The sequence below is a fragment of the Eretmochelys imbricata genome, chromosome 19 (assembly GCF_965152235.1).
Source record: "Eretmochelys imbricata isolate rEreImb1 chromosome 19, rEreImb1.hap1, whole genome shotgun sequence".
Classification (NCBI taxonomy): Eukaryota; Metazoa; Chordata; order Testudines; family Cheloniidae; genus Eretmochelys; species Eretmochelys imbricata.
In genome coordinates, this window is record NC_135590.1 from 9,719,515 (window position 1) to 9,745,669 (window position 26,155).

Consider the following 26,155-nt stretch of genomic DNA (forward strand, 5'->3'; position numbering starts at 1 on the left):
AGTGCTGCCTGGCCCCCTCTGGCTCTGCTTGCGGCGGTAAATATTCATTTGATAAAGAAAGGCTGGTTTTCATATATGTACAAATAATTCTGTGTAACAGTATTTGTGAGTGGACAAAGTCAGACTCTTTAAGTGCCATTCTGTGCTCTGCTACTAACTCCAAGTGTGACCTTGGGCGATTGCCTTAGTTTCCCTATATGTAAAAGGGGATAAGACAAATCTGCCTCACAAAGCTGCTGTATACTTTCATTTATTCATGTGGCCAAAGCTCTTTGAGCTCCCCTGCCGCAAGGCCTTGTTACAGATGTAGGCTGGCAGTCTGAGCCCGAATAAAGATCTGATCCAGCTCCCCTCGAAGGCGAGGGATGTGTTTGCTGTTGAGTGAGCTCTGCTTTGTTCTGTTTAAACATCCTGGACCAGTCTACCGTGCATTGGGAAGCGAGCCGACATTCCCCCCCCCACGAGACGTGTGCTGTCAGGGTTCCCGTTACGGCTCTAAAATGAGCTGTGTAGATGTCACTTTAACATTGCTTCCCCTTCATCCCCCAGTTGTCAGAGCCCAAGCACCAGCCTGAGCCGCAGAGGGCTAGTGCTGTAAAAACAGCTGTGTAGACAAGTCTGAGGAGACGGGCTGGGAGGCTCTCTCCTGACGCAGCGTCGACAGGCTGACAGCAGCTGGCTCGCTACAGCCCTGCCAGTAATTTGAAGTAAAAGATCCAGCGGTGTTCTAGTATTTTAACTTTGCCATTTTTATTTTTTGTTAATCAAGTGCCTGACCCCAAGTCCCTTTCCTTTGCTGGCAAATCAGTTCAGGGCCTGTTCTAGCTAACGTCAACTCTTACAGGGACCCAGGTTTGAGCTACTGAAATGCACCCACCCTGTCCCCCTACATGTGAACCAGAAGCTGCCTCTAACAGGCATTTCCTTGGCTGCTTAGGGCAGGAGACGGTTGAGCCTCCATCATCTCATTATCTTCAGCAGCTGCCAGGACTGGAGTCCACTTGGAAGCTCAGGGAGAGTCTTCCTCTTGCTTTCAATAGGCTTTGTTGCCTGAGCGTGCCTTCACCCTAAAGTTACCACCCTCGCTGCTTGGTTCTGCTGCCCCAGCTTTCCGGACAGCCGGAACTGGCTCACCAGGGCATTAAGCTGTTCCCTTGCTCGCCACCTCGCTCTAATTCAGTACCTCCAGTCTCAGCTAGGCTCTGGGCTTGTTCCTGTTGGGATGGGGAAGATCCCTCCATCCCTTGCGAGCTTCTGAGAAAGGAAAGCAGCCATTGTTCTATTTTTCTATTGTCAAAGCTGTTTTCTTTTTTCTAAGCACTCTCCCCTGCCAGATTTATATACTGCAGAGGTTCGGTTTTATGTATGATCCAACCACTTCTCTGTTCCATCCTTAACTTCTCTGCATTTGGCCACTTATAGCTGGAATAGACAGGGGTTGCCTGAACCAGGCAAGGTTTGTTTTCTTAGGCCATGAATAAAACTGCGTTGATGACAGGTCCAGCTTTGCCTCCTTTTCTTATTTTAAGTTTTGGAATAGCAGCCTGTCTCTACAATGCAGGGAGTAGCTGGCTCCACAGAGACAGGATCCCAAACCCCTCTGTGCAATAGTCTCTCTCTACCCCTCTTTCCTTGCTTTCATCTCGCTTCAGGGGCTGGCCTCTCCTGCCTGGAGGGATATTCAGCCCCTCTCAAGAGGAAATAAGATGACCCTCAAAGAGAGGGACTATGCTAGGGTGCTCTGGAGGTGGGTGATGTCATCATGTGTTGTGTTACCTGAGCACTTCCAGGGCCTCAGACCAGACCAGAGCCCAGCTAGGGCCGGGCCCAGGGAGAGCAGCTGAACACCGCTGGCCTCTGCTTGAGGACCAGAAGCATTTGCATGCCTCCTTCCCACCCTCCACCAGCAGCAGCAGGCACCATCCCACCCCTATCAAATCTGTGCTTGGAGAGTCCCGACTCTGCTGCCAGCTATGCTCCTCCCTTATCAATTTGCTTCGGCTGGATTACCTCTGGGTCAGCCCCCACTGCCAGTTCTACACCCCAGCTCCCCCCAAAGCTGCCCTCACTGTGCTTCCCCTGCCCCTTACAGATGTGACACAGCTGGAAGTGTGCACTCCCCTTCTGCTGCACCCTCCCTCAGCCCCTTCCCCCTGGTTGTGGGGGGGGGGCAGTTTTCAAGTAGCATCAGGGAGACAAACCTACAGGCTAGTAAAACCCCAAAGTTGGCACGGCCCCTGAGACACCTCATTAGGGAGACGATCATCAGCCCATCTTTAAAATCAGCTTGATTGAGGGTGTTGATTTTCCCTGCCTGGCCAGCCTGTACATTCCTGTTACCAGCAATGCCAGTCCTGCGGGTCTGAATATGTGCAGCTTGATCCTAGCGCAGCAGGGTAAAGGCACAGTCATGCTCAAGCAGCTACAGCAGGAGACCCACATGGACTCAGTGCACAAGGAAAAGACAGTTGTAATCCCCCAGAGAACAGTCCCCAACCCCCTCAGTTTCCTCTTCCAGCTTCCTGGTAGCCCCCCCCTCAGTAATCCACCTCATAAGGAGCCGCCACATTCCCTGAGCTGCTTTCCTCCTTCCTTTGGAAATTGACAGCCAGACAGATGCCAGCCATGATCTCAGCTACTCCGCCGCTCCAGCCAAGGTAGAGACAGGTCCCGAGCCGGAACTTGTCCCCTGCGGGGGTCTGGGGGTTGGCCATGTTCTCTAGGACTTCGTAAGCCATGTAAGATGTGGCGCATAGATACATGGCTCCAGAGAGAACCAGCAGGAGTCCAGCAGTTCCCGTAAGCTTGGGGTTGGGCTGGTCTGTCCACCAGCGCACCCCAACATGGGCTAGAGAGTAGCTCAGGACCCCTGTAAGCACTGAGATGACAGTGAGTGCTCTCAGCATCTGCATGGGCCAGGAGATGGCAGTCTCCTGGGGGATGGGTTGGCACGCCCTGCCCGGCACACCGATCACCTCCACGCAGCTTTCCCACAGACCATCGCTGAAGGAAACGTCCCGTGGGAAGCCGGGCCGCCTGGAGAATTCTCTCCACTGCGGGGTCACCGTGGCTGCCAGCAGCAAGACCCATCCCATGGGAGCCAGCACCAGTCCAAGGGCCACGGAGCCAGTTGCCATGGTCTGATGAGAAAGGGCCCAGGTCTCTTAGCCTCTTCAAGGGGGCTCCCTCGGGCTGGGATGAAGAGTCGGGCAGAGACGCTGTGCAATCGGGAAGGCGTTTTCTGGGATGCACGGAGTGGAAAGGAGAAAGTCGTCGCTCGTCTCCAGGGTGCTCTCAGGCCGGGCTGGAGGCTGCTGGAACCCAGGTGAAGATGTTGGTTATGGTTCTACTGTCCACATCACCTTGACTTTGTAAATCCTCTGTCGTGAACACGTTTCCTTCCTAACATTTCAAGCCTGTTGATTAAACGTTAAGTGACCCTCCCTCCATGCCCCCATGTTACACATTAACATTGCCCCACGTTCCGCTCTGGGCCTAGATCGTGGCCAGACATAACAAAAGGCTCTAATCATGAATATGCACCAGGAAGGGGCCCCAGTGAGCAATGCTCTATTGACCCCCACCCGAGGTAACTGCGGGGAGAGTGCCTTCTGTTAGACCGTTTATGCTGCTTGGATCGCATCAGCCCCAACATGACGCCTCTGCCTGTACCAGGGCTGAACTTGGCCCAATAGCTTCATGAAGGGCAAAGAGGTTGGAGGATTGGGGTGGGGGAAGGGTGTGAGAGAGAAATGGAGAAGGGTGATGAACACCAGCATTTGCATTGTGCAAGAGGGTATGTGTCTGGGTGGAGGATGGGTCTTGGGGAAAGGGGACCTGGGAGAGCTTGGGTGGGTGGGACAGGGGCTTTGGGTGGGTCGGCTTGGCTGGGAGTGTACAGGAAGGGGAGCTCTGGAAGACTGAGGGACATGGTGGGCGGGGAGACTAGGATCGCTGGGCAGCTGCGAGTGAATTGGCGGCTGCAGGCTCCAGGTTCTCATTGCCATGGAAACATGCCTTATTAAAGATGCCAGGTGCCTCCATCGTGTGCACTGTGCTGTACACAATATACTGCACACACTGCACTTTACACTGTGTCTAGGCAGTGGGCTAACATTCTTTCTCAGTTACCCCAGCATGAACCTAGCGTAACTCCAGAGAGGTCACGGCCGTTACTCTAGATTTGCCCCACGTGACAGAAGTTGGGCCAGGGGATTCAGTGGTTGGTGCAAAAGAAAGGGAATAGCCCAGGTGGGTTCTAGTCCTGTCTCTGCTGTGGACCTTTTCCCCACACTCTGCTCTTCTAGCCTGATGTATTTAAAGGAGCAAGGTGCCAATGTTTGTCTTCCCAAGTGTCCATATTTCTACTTCTCAAATGCTGCCAGGTGTGGAAAGGCATGCTGAGCAGAGGGTAGCATTCCCCCCCCCACCCCCACCCGGTGCTCTGTGGCATAAACAGCAGCTCTAAACCTACACAACAACTCTGGCATCTTTCTCACAGTTGGTAGCTGAAAATGCTTCGAGCTTTCCTCCACTCCCTGTACAGGTTTGCTTGGTAGAAATACTTTGCCCTGCTATAGCCCCTTTCAGCCAGCAACACCTGCATAGGTTACAAAAAGGACTCCAAGCACTCCCACTTTTCTGTTTCTTGAACATCACCGTGGGAGAAAGTTCTCAGGGGTGGATCTTGTTTGATCAGTTACCTTCAAGGTGGGAGTGGTGTCATTGAAGCCCAAGGAAAGCTGACAGGTCACTGAAGTATTTTGTCATATGGGGTTGGCCTGCTGTTCGGTACAACTACTGCAATGGTAGTTAGGTGCCTAAATGGCCTTTTAAAAAATGGTGCTTAGTGCTAAGGGTAAAGCAAACTATAGCTGTGCATCCGCCTGTCAGGGTGGTGGGCTAGGCTGGCTTAGTCCTGCCCCACTGCAGGAGGCTGGACTTGATGACCTCTAAAAATCCCTTGCAGCCCTACATTTCTATGGTTAATTTTGTTAGCTATGAAACTGCTCCGGTCCTTAGGGCTCTGGAACAGAAGCATGCTCCAGGGGCTGGCTATTCATCTCAGGCGAGTCCACCAGCTTGCTGTAATGGGGTTATTAACAAGGTTACAGTTTCTTTCTCAGGATAACATATAATTGGTATTGGCAAAAAAGAAAAGGAGTACTTGTGGCACCTTAGAGACCACAGGAGCGGGTCTCCGGTCCGGAGGGCGACCAGACAGCAAGTGTGAAAAATCCAGACGGGGGTGGGGGGTAATAGGAGCCTATATAAGAAAAAGACCCAAAATTTGGGACTGTCCCTATAAAATCGGGACATCTGGTCACCCTACCCGTCTGTCCCCGGAGAGGCCATACCTCGTCTATTGACCTAGTGCTGTCTACACCATGGCTCTGGTCAGCTTAACTACAGCGCTCAGGGGTGTGGACTTTTCACACCGCTGAGCGATGCAGCTGGGTCATCCTCACGTTTTAGGTAGATGAGGCCTATATCTCTACAAATACACTGGAGAGCTACACTGGACCCCCCCTGAGCCCAATTAGGGCCTTTGGGCTGTACCCAGTACAATTAACCAATACCAATTATATGTTTCAGAGTAGCAGCCGTGTTAGTCTGTATTCTCAGAAAAGAAAAGGAGTATTGGTTAGTCTCTAAGGTGCCACAAGTACTCCTTTTCTTTTTTGCGAATACAGACTAACACGGCTGCTACTCTGAAACATATAATTGGTATTGGTTAATTGTACTGGGTAGTGCCCACAGGCCCTAATCGGGCTCAGGGGGGTCCAGTGTAGCTCTCCATTGCAGCTATCTCCAGTGTATTTGTAGAGATATAGGCCTCCTCTACACTAAAACGTGAGGTCGACCCAGCTGCATCGCTCAGCGGTGTGAAAAGTCCACACCCCTGAGCGCTGTAGTTAAGCTGACCAGAGCCATGGTGTAGACAGCACTAGGTCAATAGACGAGGTATGGCCTCTCCGGGGACAGACGGGTAGGGTGACCAGATGTCCCGATTTTATAGGGACAGTCCCGAATTTTGGGTCTTTTTCTTATATAGGCTCCTACTACCCCCCACCCCCGTCTGGATTTTTCACACTCGCTGTCTGGTCGCCCTCCGGCCCGGAGACCCGCTCCCGTGGACGCGGGGGGTGGTCACGCAGCGGCACTGCGGTAGCGGTTCGAGTGCAGAGGAGCCCTGGGGTGCACGGCACGACTGGGTGACTCCGTTTGTGGGGGGATCCACCCCTGCACTGGGCGATGCGGACCGAGCAGTGCAGATGTTCTACGTCGGGGGAGGGGGGTTGGGGGGCCAGGGGAGGGGGGCTGGGAACAGATGTTGAGGAGCCGCCAACACCGGGTGCAAAATCTGCAGCTGGGCCTGCAACTGGGCATGGCCCCCAGGGCAGGGGGCAGGGCAGGGGCTGGGCTAGCCCAGGCAATGCCATGTGGGGCGGGGGGGGGGGTTCTGAGGGGGGAGGGGCAGAGGCTCGGGGCGGGACCTGGGATTTGAGAGGGGACGGATCAGGGGCGGGCTAGGGGCTGGGAGACGAGGGCTGGAAAGGGGGCGGGGCAATCACGTCACAGCCCCAGGCCCCGCCTCCTCTCCTTACGGGTCGCGGTGGCAGACATTTCTCCCTGATGCGCTGCCGCTATTCAGCCGGAAGGCGGAGCTCGTGTCTCTTCGGCCGGGATCGGATCCTGCGAGCCAATGGCGGGGGGCACGAGGCGCACCCGTCGCTCCGGATAGGCGCGGCGCAGCGCGGGGGCGTGGCTCGCTAGCGTGGTGCCCACTCCCCCCCGGCACGGCTGTAACGGTCGCCGGCTCCGCGCGCGCTTGCGTCGCGAGAGAGCGAGGAGGCGGGGGGAGCTCGAGAGCCGAGTGGAGCCAGGTGAGGGGGCGGGTAAAGTCCCTCTGTTCTCCCTCCCCCGTCCGCCCGGGAACGGCCTCCCGCCGGTCCTCGCCCTGGGGGCGCAGCCCGACGCGGGACCCCCCGGCTCTGACCCTCCGCGGCCCCGCTAAGCCCCTGCCCCCAGATATACCCCCGGTCCCTGCCGCTCTCCCCTCCCCCATTGCCCCACTCCAGCGGATACACACCGCCCCCCCCCCAGCCCTCCGACCCGTCCCTCTCCTCCCCCCACGGGCGCCCAAGTCCCTCGGGTCCCCAGACACCCCCGCGCCTTGGGTCAGCTCCTAGCCGCCCTGCCCTCGCATCCTGCCCCCCCCCGCCACTCAGCGCCCCCCCCCCGCCACGTGTCACAGACCGTGAAACCAGACTTCCTCTGTGAAATTGGAGGGGCAGGGCTGGGGTGTCCCAGCCGGGGCTCCTACCACGTCTCCAGCTACTCTGCATCCCGCCCCTCCCCAGCCCAGAGGGGATGGATGTACTTTCCCCCTGCATAGCCACTGTCGGGGGAGAGGGGGGATCAGACCCACTTCTGGGTACCTGGCCTGGGTAGCAGCCCCAGGGCTTCCTGCAGCTGCAAGAGATTGCCAGAAGTGGAGATAGGTCTGATCTCCCCTGTGCTGCTGGGAGTGCCCTGCGGGGGGGGGGGGAATTCCCTGAGGTGGGTCTGATCACCCGCCTTGCTCCCAGAGCAGCTGTGCAGGGGAAGAGCAAGTCCTGTCCCTCCCCAGCCCAGCCCCAACTCATAGCTAGGAGCCCCCAGCTGGGGTGTTCCCAGCAGCACAGAGGAGATCAGACCCATCTCCATTTCTGGGAGCTGGCTGTGGGACGTTCTGGGGCTGCTGACAGCGCAGAAGTGAGGGTAGCAAGCCCATGACCCCCACACACACACAACAGATTTGTGACCCCTCCATGACCCCCTTTTGGGTCAGTACCCCCATGGTTTCACAACACTGTGAAATATCAGTTGAAAAGATGAAATTGACTAATTTTCAAATCCTATGACTGTGAAATTGGACCAGAATGGACCTTGAATTTGGTAGGGCCCTGCACATAATCATTAACCTGAGCTATCCGGCCAAGTTTTGTTTCTCTTTGCTCAAACTGGAACTCCACTTCTTTTCTTCTCCCCATATCTCATTGCATTCCCTACTGTCTCACCATGTGACTCGTGCCAAATCATTAGCTCTTTGTTTTCAAAATAGAAATATTTTCCATGAGGACTTTGGATGGCAAAATATACTTCATTAAAGTGGGGCCTGCACGAACAGGATAATAGGCAGTTAGTATTTCACAGGATTGAAGGAACTGAGAGCTTGCATTTGATAATTAAGATGTTTGCAAGTGCTAGATATTATAGGTGTACTCTGGGCAGGAGGTTCATATGTGTGAGATGGTTTCATATACAATAAAGTCAACCAAAGCTCTGCATAGAGCAATGATCATAGCTGATGGTGTAACATCACTTATGACTGACTGACCAGGTTTCTGGGTGTAGTTGTATGAAGTAATCTTTGGAGGGCAGAAATGAACTGGCCAAGTGCTGAGGTTTGTAAAAGGAAATTTTGAATAATTATAGAATGAATACCTGGATATGATGGTGGCTGATGCCCTATAAATAGCTAAGATAGTATAACATATGGCCAGGTTTTATGCTGAGCACTTTAAAAGTGTTACAAACCAGAACATTTTCCATTTCTGAAAAGTGTGGTAATCCAGACTAATTGCCCTTCTTGAAGTGTTAACTGCTGTTCTATACTGGAAAAGTAGCGCTGCCCTGGAAGGGAGGTGCTAATTAAATGTGAAATGTGGTAATGAAGAGAAATGTTTCCTTTAGTGAAGAGTAGCTGTAGTATTTATGTCAGTGCAGGCTTTGTATCCTTCTTGCTTGGCCAGTGGCAAAAATGGATTGGATTACGCTGATTTAAAATATGGTTCTATTTCTTTAATTTTATAGTTGACTGGACTAGCTGTGATGGCCACTCTCGAGAAATGCCCAGACCTGAGGTTCCAGCACACCAGTCCAACAGGTTTGAATTGTGAATTGTTTTCCTTAAGTCATACTCCTTCCATATCCTTGTAGGAGATTCCTTAGGAAACCCAGGAGGTGGCTTATTTACCAAAAGCTTTTTATTAAAAATAAAATCTTAAAACATTTACTTGATCTGTTAGTATCCTGTGTCTGCAAAACAATTGCATGAGTGTCCAGGGACAGATCGTCACACATACAACCAACCTCTCTTAAAATCCAGCAAAGGAGGAGTTCATAACATGATAATATTGCAGTGCATCTTTACCATCACCAATATTATCTCTGGTTTCAGAGTGGTAGCTGTGTTAGTCTGTATCAGCAAAAAAAACCGAGGAGTACTTTGGCACCTTAGAGACTAACAAATTTATTTGGGCATAAGCTTTCGTGGGCTAAAACCCACTTCATTGGATGCATGCAGTGGAAAATACAGTAGGAAGATATATATACACAGAACATGAAAAAATGAGTGTTGCCATACCAACTGTAACAAGACCAATTAATGTGGGCTATTATAAGCAGGAGAAAAAAACCCTTTTGTAGTGATAATCAGGATGGCCCATTTCAAACAGTTGACAAGAAGGTGTGAGTAACAGTGTGGTGGGGGGGGAATTGGAAAAACATTTTTTCATGTTCTCTGTGTATATATATCTTTCTACTGTATTTTCCACTGCATGCATCTGATGTAGTGGGTTTTAGCCCACAAAAGCTTATGCCTAAATCAGTTTTAGTCTCTAAGATGCCACAAGTACTCCTTGTTTTTGTTTTTGTTTTTTTTTAGTATTATCTCTGTATGCAAACACTGTCACTCTGCCACATCAGAGCACATGCACAGTGATACCGGTGAGAGATGCATTGCATTCTTATCTTCCATAGTGGTGTCCTTTCATCTCTTGCTGACTTGCTTTAAGTCCTCTGTGCCTCTTACGAGAAGATTTGCCATTAGGAAAGAGATTTCTCAAGCAGCAGTATTTCAGAGCAATCAAACAAAGAACAATTAATATCCACACAGTGCGGAAATGTGTGACTACAGCTTAATGCTGATTCTCAAGAAATTGACTTGCTAATCATTCTGGAGAGATTCACTTTTTTTAATGAACTTGAATTAAATTGGAAAAATTATTTTGTAACCAAAAGTTCAAATTCCATTTGATAAATTAAATTGGCTTGTTGGTCTCCTTGGTAAAATTAATTTCTAATATTTCCTCCGTTCACCCCAGCAAGGGCAAGGATGGGTTTAATAAGTCTCTTCCATTCGCCGTCTGAAGCTTTATTTCTTTGAAATCAGCTGCAAAGTCATCTTCATTTATTGCCTTTCGGTCTCCTTCACTGGCAAATATCTCTGAGCAGGTGGAACAGGCTGGGGATATTTTCCCCTCAGTGTAGGTTCTAAAGGTTGATCTTTGGGGAACACACTCTTGGTGTAATACTGATAGGTAGTGCTCTGAATTATATGCCCATGGTGTGACTCTTTTCCAGACTCTAATACAGGTCAAAAGAGCTGTTCTTTGGAGACCGACTGGAAAACCCCAACTCTGTCTGTGAAGTTCCAGAGTCGTTTTGGTCACTGTTTAAGTATGGCTGACAGTGGGGATACAGCAATCGGGACTTCCTGCTCAGACAGCACAGAGGGTGAGTCTGAATGTCTGATCGTTGCAGTAAAACTGCAGAATTTTTTCTAGTTCTTCTTACAACATAAACCAAGCGTCAAGAACCTCCTGATACAGAAACAGCCCTAGCATTATGAAACAGAGGGGAAGAGGACATATTCTGTAATGAGAATATTATACACTTAGCCATTAGTTTTATAACCTAAAATGTAAACAAATCTATATTGGTTGAGAGACTCATTATCTTACCTAAAGCTTAAAAGGTGATTAGCCAAACTGCATTACAATTTCTAGCTTCAACTGTAGTTACAAGTTTGTCAATTAAAATGACTTTTGGCAGAGGTAGATTAATAATCTTTAAAATGCACAAAGAGCTACTGATCTTCAGCCTCTGGTTCATATTAATGTACTTTCCAATAGTGTGTGTGAGGATCTCTATACAATTTCCCTGACAAAACTATTTCCTCAATATTTCTCTTTACCTGTATTTTGTATGAATTATGGTCAGTTTATTAAACTGGATAGAGACTGGTATATGTTGGTATACTTTGACTTGAGCTGCAAACAGAACAAGGGAATTTTTGTGTAATAGTTCTCAATGATACCTAGACTTGACTATTTTGATTGTGTAGTGAGATGCATTCTTCAAGGTCACTTTTCATATTGTATCCAGTCCTAATCAGGGGATTGTTAGTTTGGAGTTCTCCTTGCAGCACAAAGCTTCCCAAGAAGGCCATGACTTTAAATGCATGGGGAACTGACACTGATATCAATGGGAAATAATCATATTTTTGCTTTTTAGCGGGGGAGAGAAACTGTGGTCATTGACTTATAACTATGTGTGGATCCACTTCTTGTCCTTCTGTTGCTTGAATTCAGGCTTCTACACTTCCACCGCATCATGTTGGCTTTTTTAATTGTGTGCAAGTAATGTACTCTACAGCAGTATAGGAAACTGCACCTTACCTCGTGCTAGATGAGACAAACTCTTGTGTATGTGTGGTCTGAGGCAGTAATGAGGCTTGCGTAGGACAGTGGTTCTCAATCAGGGTTATGCAGAGCTCTTCCAGGGGATACATCAACACATTTGGATCTTAGCCTGTTGTAAAACTAGGCAACATAAAAAGCACTAGCGAAGTCAGTACAAACTAAAATTTCATACAGACAGAATGAAAAAGTAAGCAATTTTTCAGTAATAGTGTGCTGTGATACATTTGTATTTTTTATGTCTGATTTTGTAAGCAGATAGTTTTTAAGTGGAGATGAAACTTGGGGTATGCAAGACAAATCAGACTCCTGCAAGGGGTACAGTAGCCTGGAAAGGTTGAGAACCACTGGCGTAGGACATTGCTTGTTAACCTAAAGCGCCTTTCAGTCACAAATAAGGAGGGTTTACTTGTATTGCTCTTTAGAAGGAACACTTCTTGTTCACTTCCCCATTCTTCCTCAGGTGTATGGTACCATTTGAAACTTGCCATATTTTCTAACAATGCAAGATTCAAAATCTAGGTGTTCTTAAATAATTTTTTCAAAGTATTGTATGCCTGCACCTTGAGGTTCCCCATCTAGTCTTTCTCAGCACAAGAAAATTTCCAGCTGCACTCAAAGTTGGGTGTTGTTGTCGATAACACCACAAACATACAGCAAGACAATGTCCCTTCTCTGAAGAGCTCCGATTGAGCTTGCATTACTGATAATTGTTAGAATCATATTTTGACTTTTAAAATCAGTGCACTTGTTATAAGATGCCACTGACTGTGGTGACCATTCCCACTCTTCAAGGGACTGATTCATTTCCAGTGGATTCCATTGCTCATGGATAGAACTCAATAGCTCCTGACCAGGATGCTACAATCTAAGTTTAGGGGACTTGAGTGAAGAAATCGGCACCGACTCTCCTCAGTCTGTTTGAAACATGTATTTTTGTCTATTTGGAGGGCTGTTTCCTCTTTGAAGGAGTCCTAGGGGGAGATGATACCTGCAGGGATTCTTCCCGCCCCGTTTGTTAACGTTGAGAGATGATGTTCCTTCATATTAACAATTTTTATGTAGCTTGAGACATTTGACAGGGTCCTGCATAGTTCCTCATTCCAGTTACTTTAAAATTGTGACTTCGTTCCTTCTCATAAGAACACTCTGATGTTAAAAACATGTGGGAATGCGAGCTCGCTGTCCCAAAACTGGGCTGGAGAAATAGCACGTCGGGATGGGCCTTATGCCAATGCATTGAGAAAACAGGCTAGCCTGAGGAAACATGAAATTGGTGCATTGGTGCCCGAATATATGGGGAAGAGGAAAAATCTACACATTGGAAAAGAAGGCTCTTTGGTGTTTGCCCAGTTGAGCTCCTGTTGTTGCTCTATTGAAACCTGAGAGTTACTAAGAATAACTTCAGACTTCCATGTAGTCAGGTTTGGTGGCTGCGTGAGATGACGGATCTGCACTCTTGTGTGCTCTGCTTTGTCCCATTTCCTGTGACTGTGGGACAGAGCCGTTACTTTTAGTTCTAGGAATGGCTGATTTTGTTGCCATGTACCAGGGGAGTTCTAAGGTCAAGTGCTCTGTGATGTGTGTTCAGCTATGTTTGCAGCTTATCATGGGCTTAGCAAAGGCTCCTATTGCTTTTGGTTACAGTGCAGAGTCGCTGTGCTGTGGGATGAGCAGAATGTAATCAAGGCCTCAGTTTTCAGTTCTTGAGTAAGTTTCAGCCTTTTTACTCAATTTCCGGATTTATTTATAAGTGACTAGACAGATAAGTTTATCAATAAATTTTGATTACAGAATTTTAATGCCAAAATGTAATGATTTAGGATGAATGATAGCAGTTGTTGCACTTTTACAGTTTACTCCGGCCCCATAAATATCATGGGGCTCCTGGAACTTTTAATAAAGGAAAAAGCAATGTGCAAATGTGCCCTTGCACTGCTACTGTGTATGATCTCCCCCAGCCCCTCGACCATGGGAAATGTTCCTAGCAGGATAAGAAAAGGTGGCAATTGTCTTGTAATTGAAAAGTGTTGCTTTAATTCTAACTCTCAAAAATCCTTTCCCTAGAATTTTGCAATTCCAGTAGCAGTTCCTCGTTTCAGCCCATCAAAACCCAAGTGACCATCCCTACAGCCCATGTCATGCCTTCTACATTGGATACTTCACACTCCACACTCTACTCAACAGGTGAGCCAAGCTCTTTGCAGAATGCACCAGTTTCATCAAAACCAGCGGTACCAAGATCGTCTACTGAAAATGTAGGGCTGACAAGAAGTGGAGATCTTACTGCTGTGAAATCCTCTCAAGTGCTGCCCATGGATCTCTTGCATCTCTACGGGACTTCTGGGGAAAATGGTTTTGAGCAGTCCTGGTTTCCCATTTCGGATCACCTGAGAGCAGAAGACACTCGAAAATTTGACACTCCTGCCATTGAGCCTACCCTTAATCAGTCTGTTTTGCTGGATACGCTGTACGCTGACCCTGCCCACAAGTTCCAGGATCCAAGCTTGATTTCCACCTACAGAGGAAAGGAGCCTTACAAAGTGCTGCCAGAGACTAAACCAGCAGCAGGAGCCAGTGAAGCCTGTGAGCCACGAGGTGGTACTTGGCCCACTGGGAGCAGACTGGTGCCATTAGGATTTCAGTCCAATAATGTCTTTTTGAAACCAACAGCGGCGCAGTCTCGGGTGTGGAGGCAGGAGCCTTGCACTTCGCATCCACATCAGAGGGTCTGTGAACTCAGTGCTTGGAGGCAGCAGCTGGACAACATACGGTTGCAAGTAGAACAGATGCAGGTAGAAATTTTAAAAAACAACTCTTTGAAATTGCTTTCTCCTTCCCTCTCCATCTCTCTTGCAGTTATATGTAATGTAACCACAATTCCTGACTAATGCAGTAAGGGGGGGAATGTCTCGTGCTTCTATTACACATTTTTATACAAATTATCTCAAAACTATCTACATATACATGTGTCATTCCTCACATCACTGAAATGCGGCAACCATGTAACGCAGGGGTGGGGAACCTTTTTTCTATCGGGCCACTGACCCACAGAAAAAATCATTGGCATGCCACACACACAGCCCCATGGGGGAGTGCGGAGGCTCTGGGCTTCCCCCCTGCAGGGGGCAAGCCGGCACTTGTGGCTCCAGCCCTTTGGGAGGACAGGGAAGGGCGCAGAGGCTCGGGGCTTCCCCTAGGCTCCCGGGTGGGACCAGAAATGAGGCATTCAGGGTGCCAGGAGGGGGCTCCAGGGGGGGGTAGAGGGTTGGGGTGTGGGAGGAGGTGAGTGCTCCGGCTGGGGGTGCAGGAGCGGGCTCCAGGCTGGGGCCAAGAGGTTTGCAGTGGGGGCGCAGAGTCTAGGAGGAAGTTAGGGTGCAGGAGGGGGTTCCGACCTGGGGCAGTGGGTTCGGGGTACAGACTCCAGCCGGGCGGTGCTCACTTCAGGCGGCTCCTGGGCGGTGGCACAGCGGGGCTAAGGCAGGGTCCCTGCCTGCCAGGGCTCCATTCTGGCCCCTAGGCGGAGGAGCCAGGGGGCTCTGTGTGGTGCCTGCTGCCCACAGGCGCCACCCCCGCAGCTCCCATTGGCTGCGGTTCCCAGCCAATGGGAGCTGCGGAGCTGGCATTGGGGGTGGGGGCAGTGCGCAGAGCTTCCCTGATTGCCCCTGCTCCTATGGGCTGCAGAGACATGCCGGGAGCTGCATGGAGCCGACTGGACTTCTGGTAACCCAGCAAGCTAGCGCTTGTGGCTCCAGCCCTGCAGAGGGGCACTGAGGCTCAGGACTTCCAGCCTGCATTGTGGACACTTGCTGCGGGCCGGATGGAATGAAGCAGCAGGCCGGATTTGGCCTGTAGATTCCCCACCCCGATGTAACGTAACACAGCAATGCTACACAATAGTTTAAATCAGGTGGTGATTACCCTTTCCAACGGAAAGTACAGGGGAAACGTATGTAGATAGAAGATGGTGGATATCAGTATTTCAACTAGCAGACTAACCTCGCTCCGTATCTAGACTTTTGGAACAATTTTAAGTTGATTTTTATGAAAATATCAGTCTTTCACTGGAGGGGAGCAATTTTGTTTAGTGAGCAGTTGGTCGGTAGCAATATTAGAAACGAATGGCTTCCAATGAGACAGCACAGTGGTCTAAAATTATTCAATAAACTCATTGCCCGAGCTCAGCCAAAATGACTTGTTCCCAGAGCCCAGACACAGGCTGAAATAGCTCCGTACCAGATGAACTTTCTGCTTGCTTGTGTGCCAGATGAGCACACAGTGCACAGAAATAGCCTCAGCAATGTTGCTGTTACTTTCTGTGAAACTTAAGCCACTCCTTCCTATTCTTTTTTTTTTTTCCCCAGTTACAAAATGGAGCTGCTTGCCACCAACCTTCAATGTATGCTACTTCACTGCACTCCTCTGATCCAGCCCAGTGGGTCAGTATCCTGAACACCAGTGAGAATCTACTTAAGGAAAAAGAGATCCTCATTGACAGGTAGGAAGTATTTCAGGAGAGAGCAGTAAGAAAAAAACACAAATGCTAGATCCTGTGGGTTTTTATTGAAACTAACAAATAACATAGTAATTGTAAGAAAACATCTGAAGAAATGCCCTTTTCTTCCATGAGATTTCAGAGTGATTCCCATGGAAGCGAATAGTGAGGAAGTGAGACAGGTGATTCCTTAGCAGCATTGGCTAACTTAGAGGATCTGCAAAGGATTTTTAAAAACTGCGTTTGTGCTTTTTTCCTGCTTTGTGACGGAGAAAGAAGAGCTAAAAGCTTTTAAAATGTGTTCTCCTGTTTGTTTACATGAGAAACATTTGGAATGCCACGTCTGCTCTTCCTCATTTTGCTCTTTGGGATCTCGGGGATGTTTATTTTGGGCTGGTGAATCTTTAACAAATCTGTCCTGTCTCCAAAGTGCTTATTGACTGTTGATGTCAGGTGTTAACACACATGAAGTTTTAAATATTTGGACTAAAAATCCCTACCCCTGTCATTTGCTCAGCTTAACTCTTCTGACATATGCAATTTCACCAGTAAATTCTCCAGTCACCATAGAGACTTGCAGGGCAGATGAGACCTCAAATTTTTAATGCTAAAAACAAGCATGTTTTTGACAAAAACGCTTTCAAGTCTTTAAAAATTGCTATTCCTTTGCAGGCTATTTTTAAAATATGTAGCTGCGTTTTTTGTCACGATGTAGGGCAGTGACTGAGGAGCTGTGTGTTTTTGACGGTACTGGGTTTACATAGCTGGCAGAGTGTATTGTCCTCTTGGCTAGAGCAACAACTAAGGGGTACGTTTGAGAAGGATGTATTGTCTGATCTGTCTTTTGTTTTTGGGCAGGCAGAGGCAGCACATCTCCCAGTTGGAGCAGAAGGTGCGTGAGAGTGAGCTGCAGGTTCACAGTGCTCTTCTTAGGTCTGCTGCCCCCTATGGAGATATTTGCATGTTGAGAATGCAGGTAAGTAGGAACAGCAAGAAGTCCATTGAAAATAGCATGCACTAAACCCACTGGCTGCAGTGTGCTTGTTTTAGCAGGTCCTTTCCACGTAGGAGGGGTGGACAAGGTAAAAGTCCATTCCTGCTGTGTGCTGGTGCCAATCCATCTGGGTTTTTCTGTGGCTCTTGACATTTAGATCCTTCGATTTCTGAACAAACTGCAGTGGTCACGCTATTGATGCCAGTGGCTAACAGCACCAGCCAAGCGGTATGCGAGCTGATACTGCAGGTGCATAAGAGGTGCTGTGAAGATCTTTGGGAGCGGTGAAGGGTGGATAATGCATCAACGTTGTAACTGCTGTTCTGGACAATAGGTCTGTTATGTTTAACAGGTGGGTTTAGTGGACAATGGGAACCCTTACGCTGGTTGCTGGGTGTCTTTGTTGGCAGGAGCTGCAGCGGGAGAACTCGTTCCTGCGAGCACAGTTTACTGAGAAGACCGAATCCCTCAGTAAGGAAAAGATTGAACTGGAGAAGAAGCTGGCTGCTTCCGAGGTGGATGTGAAACTGATTCAGGAGACACTGAAGGAGACAGTGCAGAAGCATGTAGAGGAATTGAAGAAACAAGAGGAGAGGGTATGACTGTCGGTGCTCTAGAACTGTGGCAATGCCTTTTTTATTTATTTTTTTCCTCCAGGGGGGAGTTGGCACAGTGATGGGCATTGGCTCAAGAAGCCATTCCTGGCACCACCACCTGTTACGTGGAGCCATTGGGACTGCTCTCTTCTCTTGCAGCCCCCAAGCAAAGAGAAACCTCAGCCGCTATCAGGCTGTAGTTGTGAGCAACTTGCTTTCAAAAAGAAGCAAAGAAAAACCTCTGAAGTGGCCTTTCTTTTGCCCTTTAATTTTCTTCAGTATGTATCACTGTAACATCAGTGACTTGTCTAGACCCACTCTTAATTATAATTAGCAAATCATCATTAGTAATCAATATAATTAAGGCTTTATTGTGAAGCGAATGTAAGGGTTAGTACAAGAAATAGGTTGGACTCCCTCTCTTGACATAAGTCCTTCCCTTGCTCGAGGTAAAGTCTGACTTATGGATCCACGTTTCTGTGTCACATGGATCACACTCAGTACTTAAACACGCTGAAATTGTCTATTCAATGAGGAATGATTCTTGGCTTAATTAATAAAATGTTGTGTTTTGAGACTAAGCCATTACTTATTTTTCTTGGGCATTCTGTTATATAAATGTCACACCCTGAGTAGAACTGCCTGTTCCATTCTTGCCTGGTACTAGTAAGAGTGCTCCATTTGGAGACACTCTTCTCAGCCCTATTAGTCCTTGTTCCCTGTAACGTAGTGATCCTATTTTTACAGTTCTAAAAACAAATGATACGTAAATCTGCAGTTTGTGGTGAGTGGGTTCAGGGAAACTATTGGGCTCGCATTTTCTCAAGTTCCTCTGATTATTTGCAGAGGGCTCAGAGGTAGGTATAAAACAGGAGCACCCACACATTGCAACACTAAGACCCTTATTTGCAACTTGCGAAGAGTCTGAGGGCTGTGTTAAATTGTATGTATTTAATGACATCACATTGCTCGGCTTTAATTATTTTTATATTTCAGAATTTTAACCGTATTTTTAATTGTGTGCAGCCTCTTATAAGTGTGTGTGTGGCACTTGGTAACTCTTTTAAATTCCAAGAGTATTTGCTCATCCTTCCTTTGAGTACAGAAACCACTCCTTGCTTGGGCTCACCAGCAAAAATAAAAACCTGCAGTTACAGAGGGCAGCTTAGGAGCTTCTGTGCTGACCAGATAACTAGCATATAACTTCCAATGGATGAAGTTATTTTTCAGATACCAGTGAAAAGAAAAGCTGCTGAGATAAAGCAGTTTGATATCTTGGTGATGGGTGCTGCAAAAATGCTTTGATAGACAAGCTGGAGAGAGAGAGAGAGAGACACACACACACACACACGGAAATTATAACCTAAGCAAATCAAACCTTCAAATGTCTCTTCATGCAGATAAAGGGAAGAGACAAACATATTAACAGTCTGAAAAAGAAATGCCAAAAGGAGTCTGAGCAAAACCGGGAGAGACAGCAGAGAATTGAGACCCTGGAGCGCTACCTGGCTGATCTGCCAACACTAGAGGATCATCAGAAACAGAATCAGCAGGTAAAATGACATCCTCTGTATAGTGTTGCGTTTGAGGCATTAGCCTGGATGCCACAATTTACTGCTGCCGGTTATGCATACACTAGGCTGAGTAGAATTGCAATCTGTCCCTCTGAAAGGGAAATGTTCTGAGCTATGGCTGTAAATTGCCACATCAATAGTAGAAGTCCCTGTCAACTGCTAGGGTAGCCCTAATGTGGCGTATGGCAGAGGATCTGTAGACTTGTTAGTGCTGAGCAATGTTCTCTGTTCCAGTTAAAGGAATCAGAACTGAAGAGTTCTGCTCTGCAGGAAACCGTGACGGTGCTGAAAAGAGAGCTTGGAGATGTCCGGGCTGCCTGCAGAGAGCAGGAGATGCAGCTAGAAACACAAAAACGCAAAGAACTGGAGTTGCTTTCCACTGTGCACAGGTAAAGCTCCAAAGATGACAGTGAGCCGGACCTCTGCCTAGTAGTGAAGGCCAGTAGCTCTAGAATCCTGAGAACAGAGAAGTGGAATACACGAGAGTGCATCTTTCTACTGCAGCGTAGTTATGAACTGGGCTTGTATTGAGTCTCTGGATATTGTGCTCAAATGTAACTACTAGATAAAATTGAATTACCATAACTTCCGGCTGTTCCAAAGCAGAAGTATGGCTCAGGGAAATGCATGAAGCCTTTCTGCTCCAGATCCCTTGGTTCATATTCATGGAGCTATGTGAAACTAGCTTGTGGACTTGGACCAGTTGCCATTGAATGTGTGTCTATATCACAAATGCTACAATTGAGCATCCCATTGTGACAGCCTCAGCAAAGAGGGCAACGGTTGACTGGGTCATGGGGGCTGATCTTCCCCCCTCTATTCCTTAGAAGTAAATCACTTCAAGTCACATGGAAGAACATTGACAGGGCAGTGGAAAAAGCTTTTCCCTTCTGTATCCATTCTGTGGCAGAGGATGTCCGTTTCTCCTGTTGTCTCTTTTAAGAGAACCACTGCCAAATTATGTTGAAATTTCTTATATTTGCCAGTTCCTTTGATGAGCTGTTTATCTCAGCTTGCAGGATAGGATTCAGCAATGTGTGAAGAGTGCAGGCAGAGGGTCACCTGTCCAGGAGGTGGAGAAACAGAAATCAGAAAATGATTCTCTGCAGAAAGACTGTGATTGTCTCAGGAAGGTAACTCTGAATATACGACTCAGACATGGGTGAGACTGCCCCACACTAACTCAGATTTGTCTCCTTCCTTCGACTGTTCCACATCAGGCGTTAAAACAGGGGTTCAAGTTTAACATTCAAACTCTTACGAACTTATACAAGCGCTAGCCGTTCTCAGCATGCCAAGTCTGGAGGGGTCTAATAGCCATTCTTGGTGCAATAACTGTACAATTCTGTAGTGTTCGCTTAAACATCAAAGTGACGAGAAACTGAAGAATCCAGAAAAGGAAGCAAGTGGGGAGGGGAAACCCCAAGAATGCAGCCTCTCCAGTCTCAGTACATAATTGCTATTCCTACTAGCGCCTTCCACCAGGGAATCTGAAAGCACTTCACAAACCAGGCTGTAATTTAAAGTGATTAAAAACGGATTTGTAGGGCAAATCCCAAGTGGTATTACTGAGTAAGTTTGGGCATCTCTTAGACGCAACTGCTTTTGATTTCAGATTGTGGACAAACAGCAGAAGAAGATGGAGCAGTTGTCTTCCCGAATAAAGGTGAGAGGTGTGAATGCTGAAGGTCTGGGAACTCTCGAGCATCGATTATAAGATATGTTGGACTAACTTCTCTCCCTGGGTCTGCTCCAGAGCCTGGAAGAACAGGTGTCTCAGGAAGAGGGGACAAGTCAGGCTCTGAAGGAGGAAGCAATGCAAAGAGAAAACGCACTGCAGCAGCTGCGCACTGCAGTGAAAGAGGTTAGAACTGGACTTTGTGTATGAACACAGTAGCTGAATGAACAATAAACTGTCTTGTAGCGGGGGATTTAAGGTGCCGTTGCTGGTTCCTCCTTCACTGCACCTTGTCAGAGTCTGCTAGCTGCCCTGACAGTGCTCCAGAAAGGGGTTCCCTTGTCTCTATTTTAGAACCATAATTTCTCTCTTTCATCCCTCTCTCCACCCAGGTGTTGCTTTTGTAATGCCTGAGATCTGGCTGTGTGTGGCACCCATGCAGCAGCTTGTCTCCCTAGCTCCCAGCTGTGTGGATTGTAGTTGTAGTTACTGACTTGGCCACCAGGGTGCAGTAAAGAAGTCTTATTCACCACAACTATGTACCAGAGCAGGGGTCGGCACTTTGAGAAGTGGTGTGCCAATTCTTCATTTATTTACTGTAATTTAAGGTTTTGCGTGCCAGTAATACATTTTACATTTACAGGGGTTGGCGGCTGGGACCCTGGGCCGGCAGCGGGCTGAGCTGCTCAGCCCACTGCCGGTCTGGGGTTCCGTCCACTGGCCCCTGCTAGGTGGGGTCCTGGTCGCCGGCCCCGCTCAGCCTGCTGCCGGCCCTTGGTTCCATCCATCCAGGCAGGCAGCACGCTGAGCGGGGCTGGCAGCGGGGACCCTGGCTGGTAGCAGAGTGCCACTAAAAATCAGCTTGTGTGCCACCTTTGGCATGCCTGCCGCAGGTTGCCGACCCCTGTGCCAGAGCCTCATGAGCCATGAGTGAAAGAGTCTAGGTTGAATTCCATCTGTCGCCTGAACGTGACCCAAGCACTGAGTGTGTCTCCTGAGGGAGAATTCAGCCTGCATCGAGTTGGGCGAAGAGAAGGGAGAAAGAGCACAGGCATCCCTTGGAAGCCTCTGCATTATTATCCAGACTGAGGCCGCCAGGGAGATAGTGGGATAAGGTACTTCCTGTCCTGTTGATTTTTATATTCTTACCTTTTGAGAGAAGCTGGCTCCTATTTAAGAAACCCTCGTGTTGTGGTGGTCAGGCCCAACATTTGACTTTAAACTGTTCTAGTTGGGTTTGAATCCAGAGGCCATTCTTAATATAAACCCACCCTTTTGGTCGTCACCACCACCACCACCAGTATCTACACTGCTAAAAGTATATCCCTCTGCTGGCAAGACACAAATTTCCAATCCTGTGAAAAGAAAACATCCTGATTCAGAGAATAGATTCTGGACAGTACCCAAACATTTTAATGCAACGAAAGTCTGTAATGCCTGCTCCACACTGAGGGGCCATTAGAATCAGCTGTCTTATCTGACATAGTTAAGACTTAGCTAATGTTACTTTGTTTCTTCAGCTTTCAGTGCAGAACCAGGATCTGATTGAGAAGAATTTGACCCTACAGGAGCACCTCCAGCAGGTAGAGATGGACCAACCGCTTCCTGCTGGGACAGCTCATCTCGCCCATGAGTTACATAGTGAACTGGCCAGCTGCCTACAGGATTTGCAGTCTGTCTACAGCATTGTGACTCAAAGAGCGCAGGGCAAGGATCCCAACCTTTCCCTGCTCCTGGGCATTCACTGTAAGTACACAAGGGACTAGAGTGATGGAATCTCGGAGTCGGGGGGGCGGGCGGGCTTTGGTTCATGGGCTGGGTGGAACAGAATAATTAGTTTATATCAGTGGTCCCCAAACTTTTTTCAGGGTCACGCTCCCCCTGAGCTGGGGCAGAAAGCAGGGCTGTGGCTCTGTGGGGCGGGGCCGGGAGCGGAGTTCTGGCGAGGGCCGGGGCAGAATAGGGCTGGGTGGCACTCCTTCCCTGCCCCCCATGGGGGCTGGCCTGAGCCCAGCCCCCACCGCCCGAACATTCCTCCATGTCCCCCTTGGGGGAGTGCCCCACAGTTTGGGGATGTCTGATTTATACTCTAGATAGAATGTTCTCCTCCTGGGTTTCAGAACACTGAAAAGGCTTCAAAGAAACCTGCCTTTCTCTATGCTCTGTCGTTCTATTCAGACCTCTGATTCACAGGCTTTAAAGATTTGAATTCCCTGTACGTATCTGTTGGGTGTTAAATAATGCCATGTGCTGTGGATAATTTGTCTGGTGAAAAGTGATGTATTCACTAATGCAGGACTCCTGTTCAGAACTGTATGTCTGATGTGATTTCATTCTCTAACTATACAGCTGTGCAATCTTCAGTTAAGGAGAAGGATGACTTGCTGAACGCAGACGTGTTTGCAAAGAAACTGATGGAGGTGAAGCAACTTCACAAAGAGATCGAGGACTTACGGACTGCAATATCTGACAGATATGCTCAGGATATGGGGGACAACTGCATCACGCAGTGATGGATAAGCTCTCCCCAGGATAGCATTGGAACAACTGGAAATGAACACCTGAAAACCTGAGGAGATTAGAGCCCATGGAATGGAAAAAACAATCAAGCACCTTACCATCTCCATGCTCAGGTACAAGATGCAGGTGCTTATCCACAAGAGGAAATCAGGGATTCTGATGCAAGGTCATTTAGATGCTGACTGGCTAACTGGAACTATTCAGGGTCTTTGGTGTTCGTCAGACATTGCAGCGACTTTGATCCTTTGGAAGGTGTTACGCTGGATTTGGTGAAGTCTCTGATTTGATCTGGTGGGTGAGTTACTAGTTATCTTCCAAGTATGTCAAATACTGAACATGGAAACACAAGGATTCAAACTGACATGAGAAGGAAGTGGATGCCATGGCCTCTGTCCTTTCTGATAATGAACAAACCAAGTAGATTCCTTCTGAATATTCTGGCCTTACTGATTGCACAAAAGGGTTCAGAGGAAGTCTGTGGAGTTCATAGACAAGCTGCTACACCACTAGCACTGTTCAATTGTACCTAGAAGTACACGGTTACAGGCTTACCTGCAACAACCATGTACATGGTTCTGGCCCGGATAAATAGTGTGTGGTCATTCGGGTAACCAAGTCTGCATTGCTCAGGTATAGGCAACTGAAGCCTTTCAGTAGCCAACAGGCTGGAAAAAAGGTGATGCTAAAATTGGGTTCTGAAAATGCTAGTCTTGATGAGGCCTTAGGATTTTATCCCTTTAATGGTGATCTGAATGTGGAGAGTAGCAAGTGGATTGCTACTGAAGTGCCTTAATCCTCTAGAGAAATTTCCTGCCTACTTAACTTCATCCCTAATGGATCTGCTGGTGGGATGGGGGAACTGGTCTTTCTCCTAACTGCCTTTATAACCATAAACCAATCCTGCAGCAGCCTTGGGCATACATACACTCTGCCTGGGAGGTCAGCTCCCTGCAAGCAGCAGAGAGCCTTTGCAGGCCTGCAGCAGCGTTCTTGCGCAAACACCCTTGCGGCCTCCCTGTAGAAGTTCAGTGCGGGAAGTGACCATACTACATTCAGAATCTTTGCATGGGGTATGATCAACGTTCTGCTGTCTGGGATCTGCACAGGGTTTTCCCAAAAGTCCTGCAGGAGGGTGACCCCTTTATATGTCTGCAGTGCAGTCACAGGGAGTCATTGCGGCTCACGTAGACACACCCACTAGATTAAAGCTCGCTCAGTACCAGAGCGGTGAAATCGCAGCAGGGTGGCGCTAGATCTGCAAGCAATTACCCAGGATTCCGTGTGCGCTTGTCACAGATTTATTGCTCCAGTTCCTGAACTAACTAGATTAAAGCTTGCTTGGTTTAGGGTACGTGAGCTGCAACCGCACCCTGTGAGTGTAGTGAAGACAGACCTTAATCTGATGTCAAAATACCCAAATGAAAATTCTTTTCCATTCTCACATTTTGTCAGCTCTCAACCTTAGGGGTGACTCTGAAGTACTAAATGTCTGCTTAGCTGGGAAAGCACCATGGGGCTAATGATGAAACCCGCTGGCTGTCATTTTACTCTTGGTTCAGAAGCTAAGAAGTCAGTTCAGTCAGATGAAAACCCTGCTGACATACGTTAACATTTGGTGGTTGTAGGCTTGCAGCCTTCCTTTGGGGCTGATCCCCAGTTCTGTGAAGATGCTGTTCCTGGTGCTCTTTTGTCGGATTTCACTGAGACCAATAAAATCTGTTTTTGAAATCTGGCCACCACAATGTATGTTCTGGAAACCACCTGGCTAATAGGCTACCCATGACTAAGATCAAAAAGTATCTGATGGATGGCTTGTTAGCTGGTGTATTCCCTGCTGTGCAGCTACTCTGTCCTTCCTGGAGCATCTGGTGTGATGCCTGGTAGTGTAATATGGATCATGGCATCTCTCCACAGGTGTTGCCTCCAGCCAGCTCCCTTGCTGAGTTACTTAGACAGTGGGCCAAGACAATTTCTTGAAGTCAGTTGCCCAGACTATTGAGAAATACTATGGGCATGACGGGGCTAGCAGCACCAAACATGAGTGTTGCTGGGTAACTGGAAACCTTGGTGACCATGTTGTTTAACAAAGATGCTGTTAGCCTGCCAGGGAACCTGCATTTAGCACCTTACTTTTAAAGCAGCCTTACCCACCTTTCCATTTATACCCACAAAAAACATGCAGGGAGGAAGAGAGGAGATATCTACATGTCCCCAGTGGCACCCACAGAGTTATGGTGCAAAACCAGAATCTAGGTCTTAAGAAATGAAACCCTTATGTATTTAAGCTGATACAGAGCAGGGCGCTGCATTTCTGTCCTTGGGGAAAGAGGTGATAGGCTCCTATGTGTCATGGCACTCTGGTAGCATATTACTGTGCCGGTGAGAGGGGTGGGGGGTTCATTTTAATCCTTTTGCAAAAGTTTGTATTTAAAAAAAAAAAAGTTCTTTGCATACCTTTTTATTAAAGTAACTTCGGTTATAGCAGGTATCCACCAGTTTCGGTGGCTCTTCACAGAGTGCCCGAGACCCTGGTATCCAAAATAACCATGTAGTGTGGTTTGTCTCATTGCTTACGCAGGATGTGTTTAAATAGTTGACTTCTGCCTGGTGTTTCCTTGTACAGTTAAGCACAGGTATATTTATATGAATATTTGTCTTACGCAGTTTATGGTACTGAGTATTTTGGTTATAAAATAAAGCTGCTTTGTTCCTGTTGAGCAGAGCAATTCGGTGTACGGCTTTCCTTCTCAAAGGTGTGGCAGAGGGAGGT

General features: G+C 48.1%; 2 protein-coding genes across 2 annotated transcripts; one reads left to right on the top strand and one right to left on the bottom strand.

Annotated features, from left to right (window-relative positions):
* Window positions 1–2,537: 2,537 nt before the first annotated feature.
* Window positions 2,538–3,137, bottom strand: LOC144277397 (claudin-7-like). The gene has a single exon (XM_077838157.1). It carries the CDS (start codon window positions 3,135–3,137, stop codon window positions 2,538–2,540), a length of 600 nt encoding a protein of 199 aa, XP_077694283.1.
* Window positions 3,138–6,805: 3,668 nt separating this feature from the next.
* CEP85 (centrosomal protein 85) lies at window positions 6,806–26,116 on the top strand. The gene is made up of 14 exons (XM_077838008.1): window positions 6,806–6,887; window positions 8,860–8,932; window positions 10,411–10,563; window positions 13,596–14,323; window positions 15,893–16,026; window positions 16,882–16,999; window positions 17,428–17,613; window positions 19,014–19,166; window positions 19,422–19,576; window positions 20,200–20,320; window positions 20,803–20,853; window positions 20,944–21,051; window positions 22,386–22,611; window positions 23,215–26,116. The coding sequence occupies exons 2-14, from the start codon at window positions 8,878–8,880 to the stop codon at window positions 23,376–23,378; spliced, it is 2,352 nt and encodes a 783-aa protein (XP_077694134.1). The 5' UTR covers window positions 6,806–6,887; window positions 8,860–8,877; the 3' UTR covers window positions 23,379–26,116.
* Window positions 26,117–26,155: the final 39 nt, after the last annotated feature.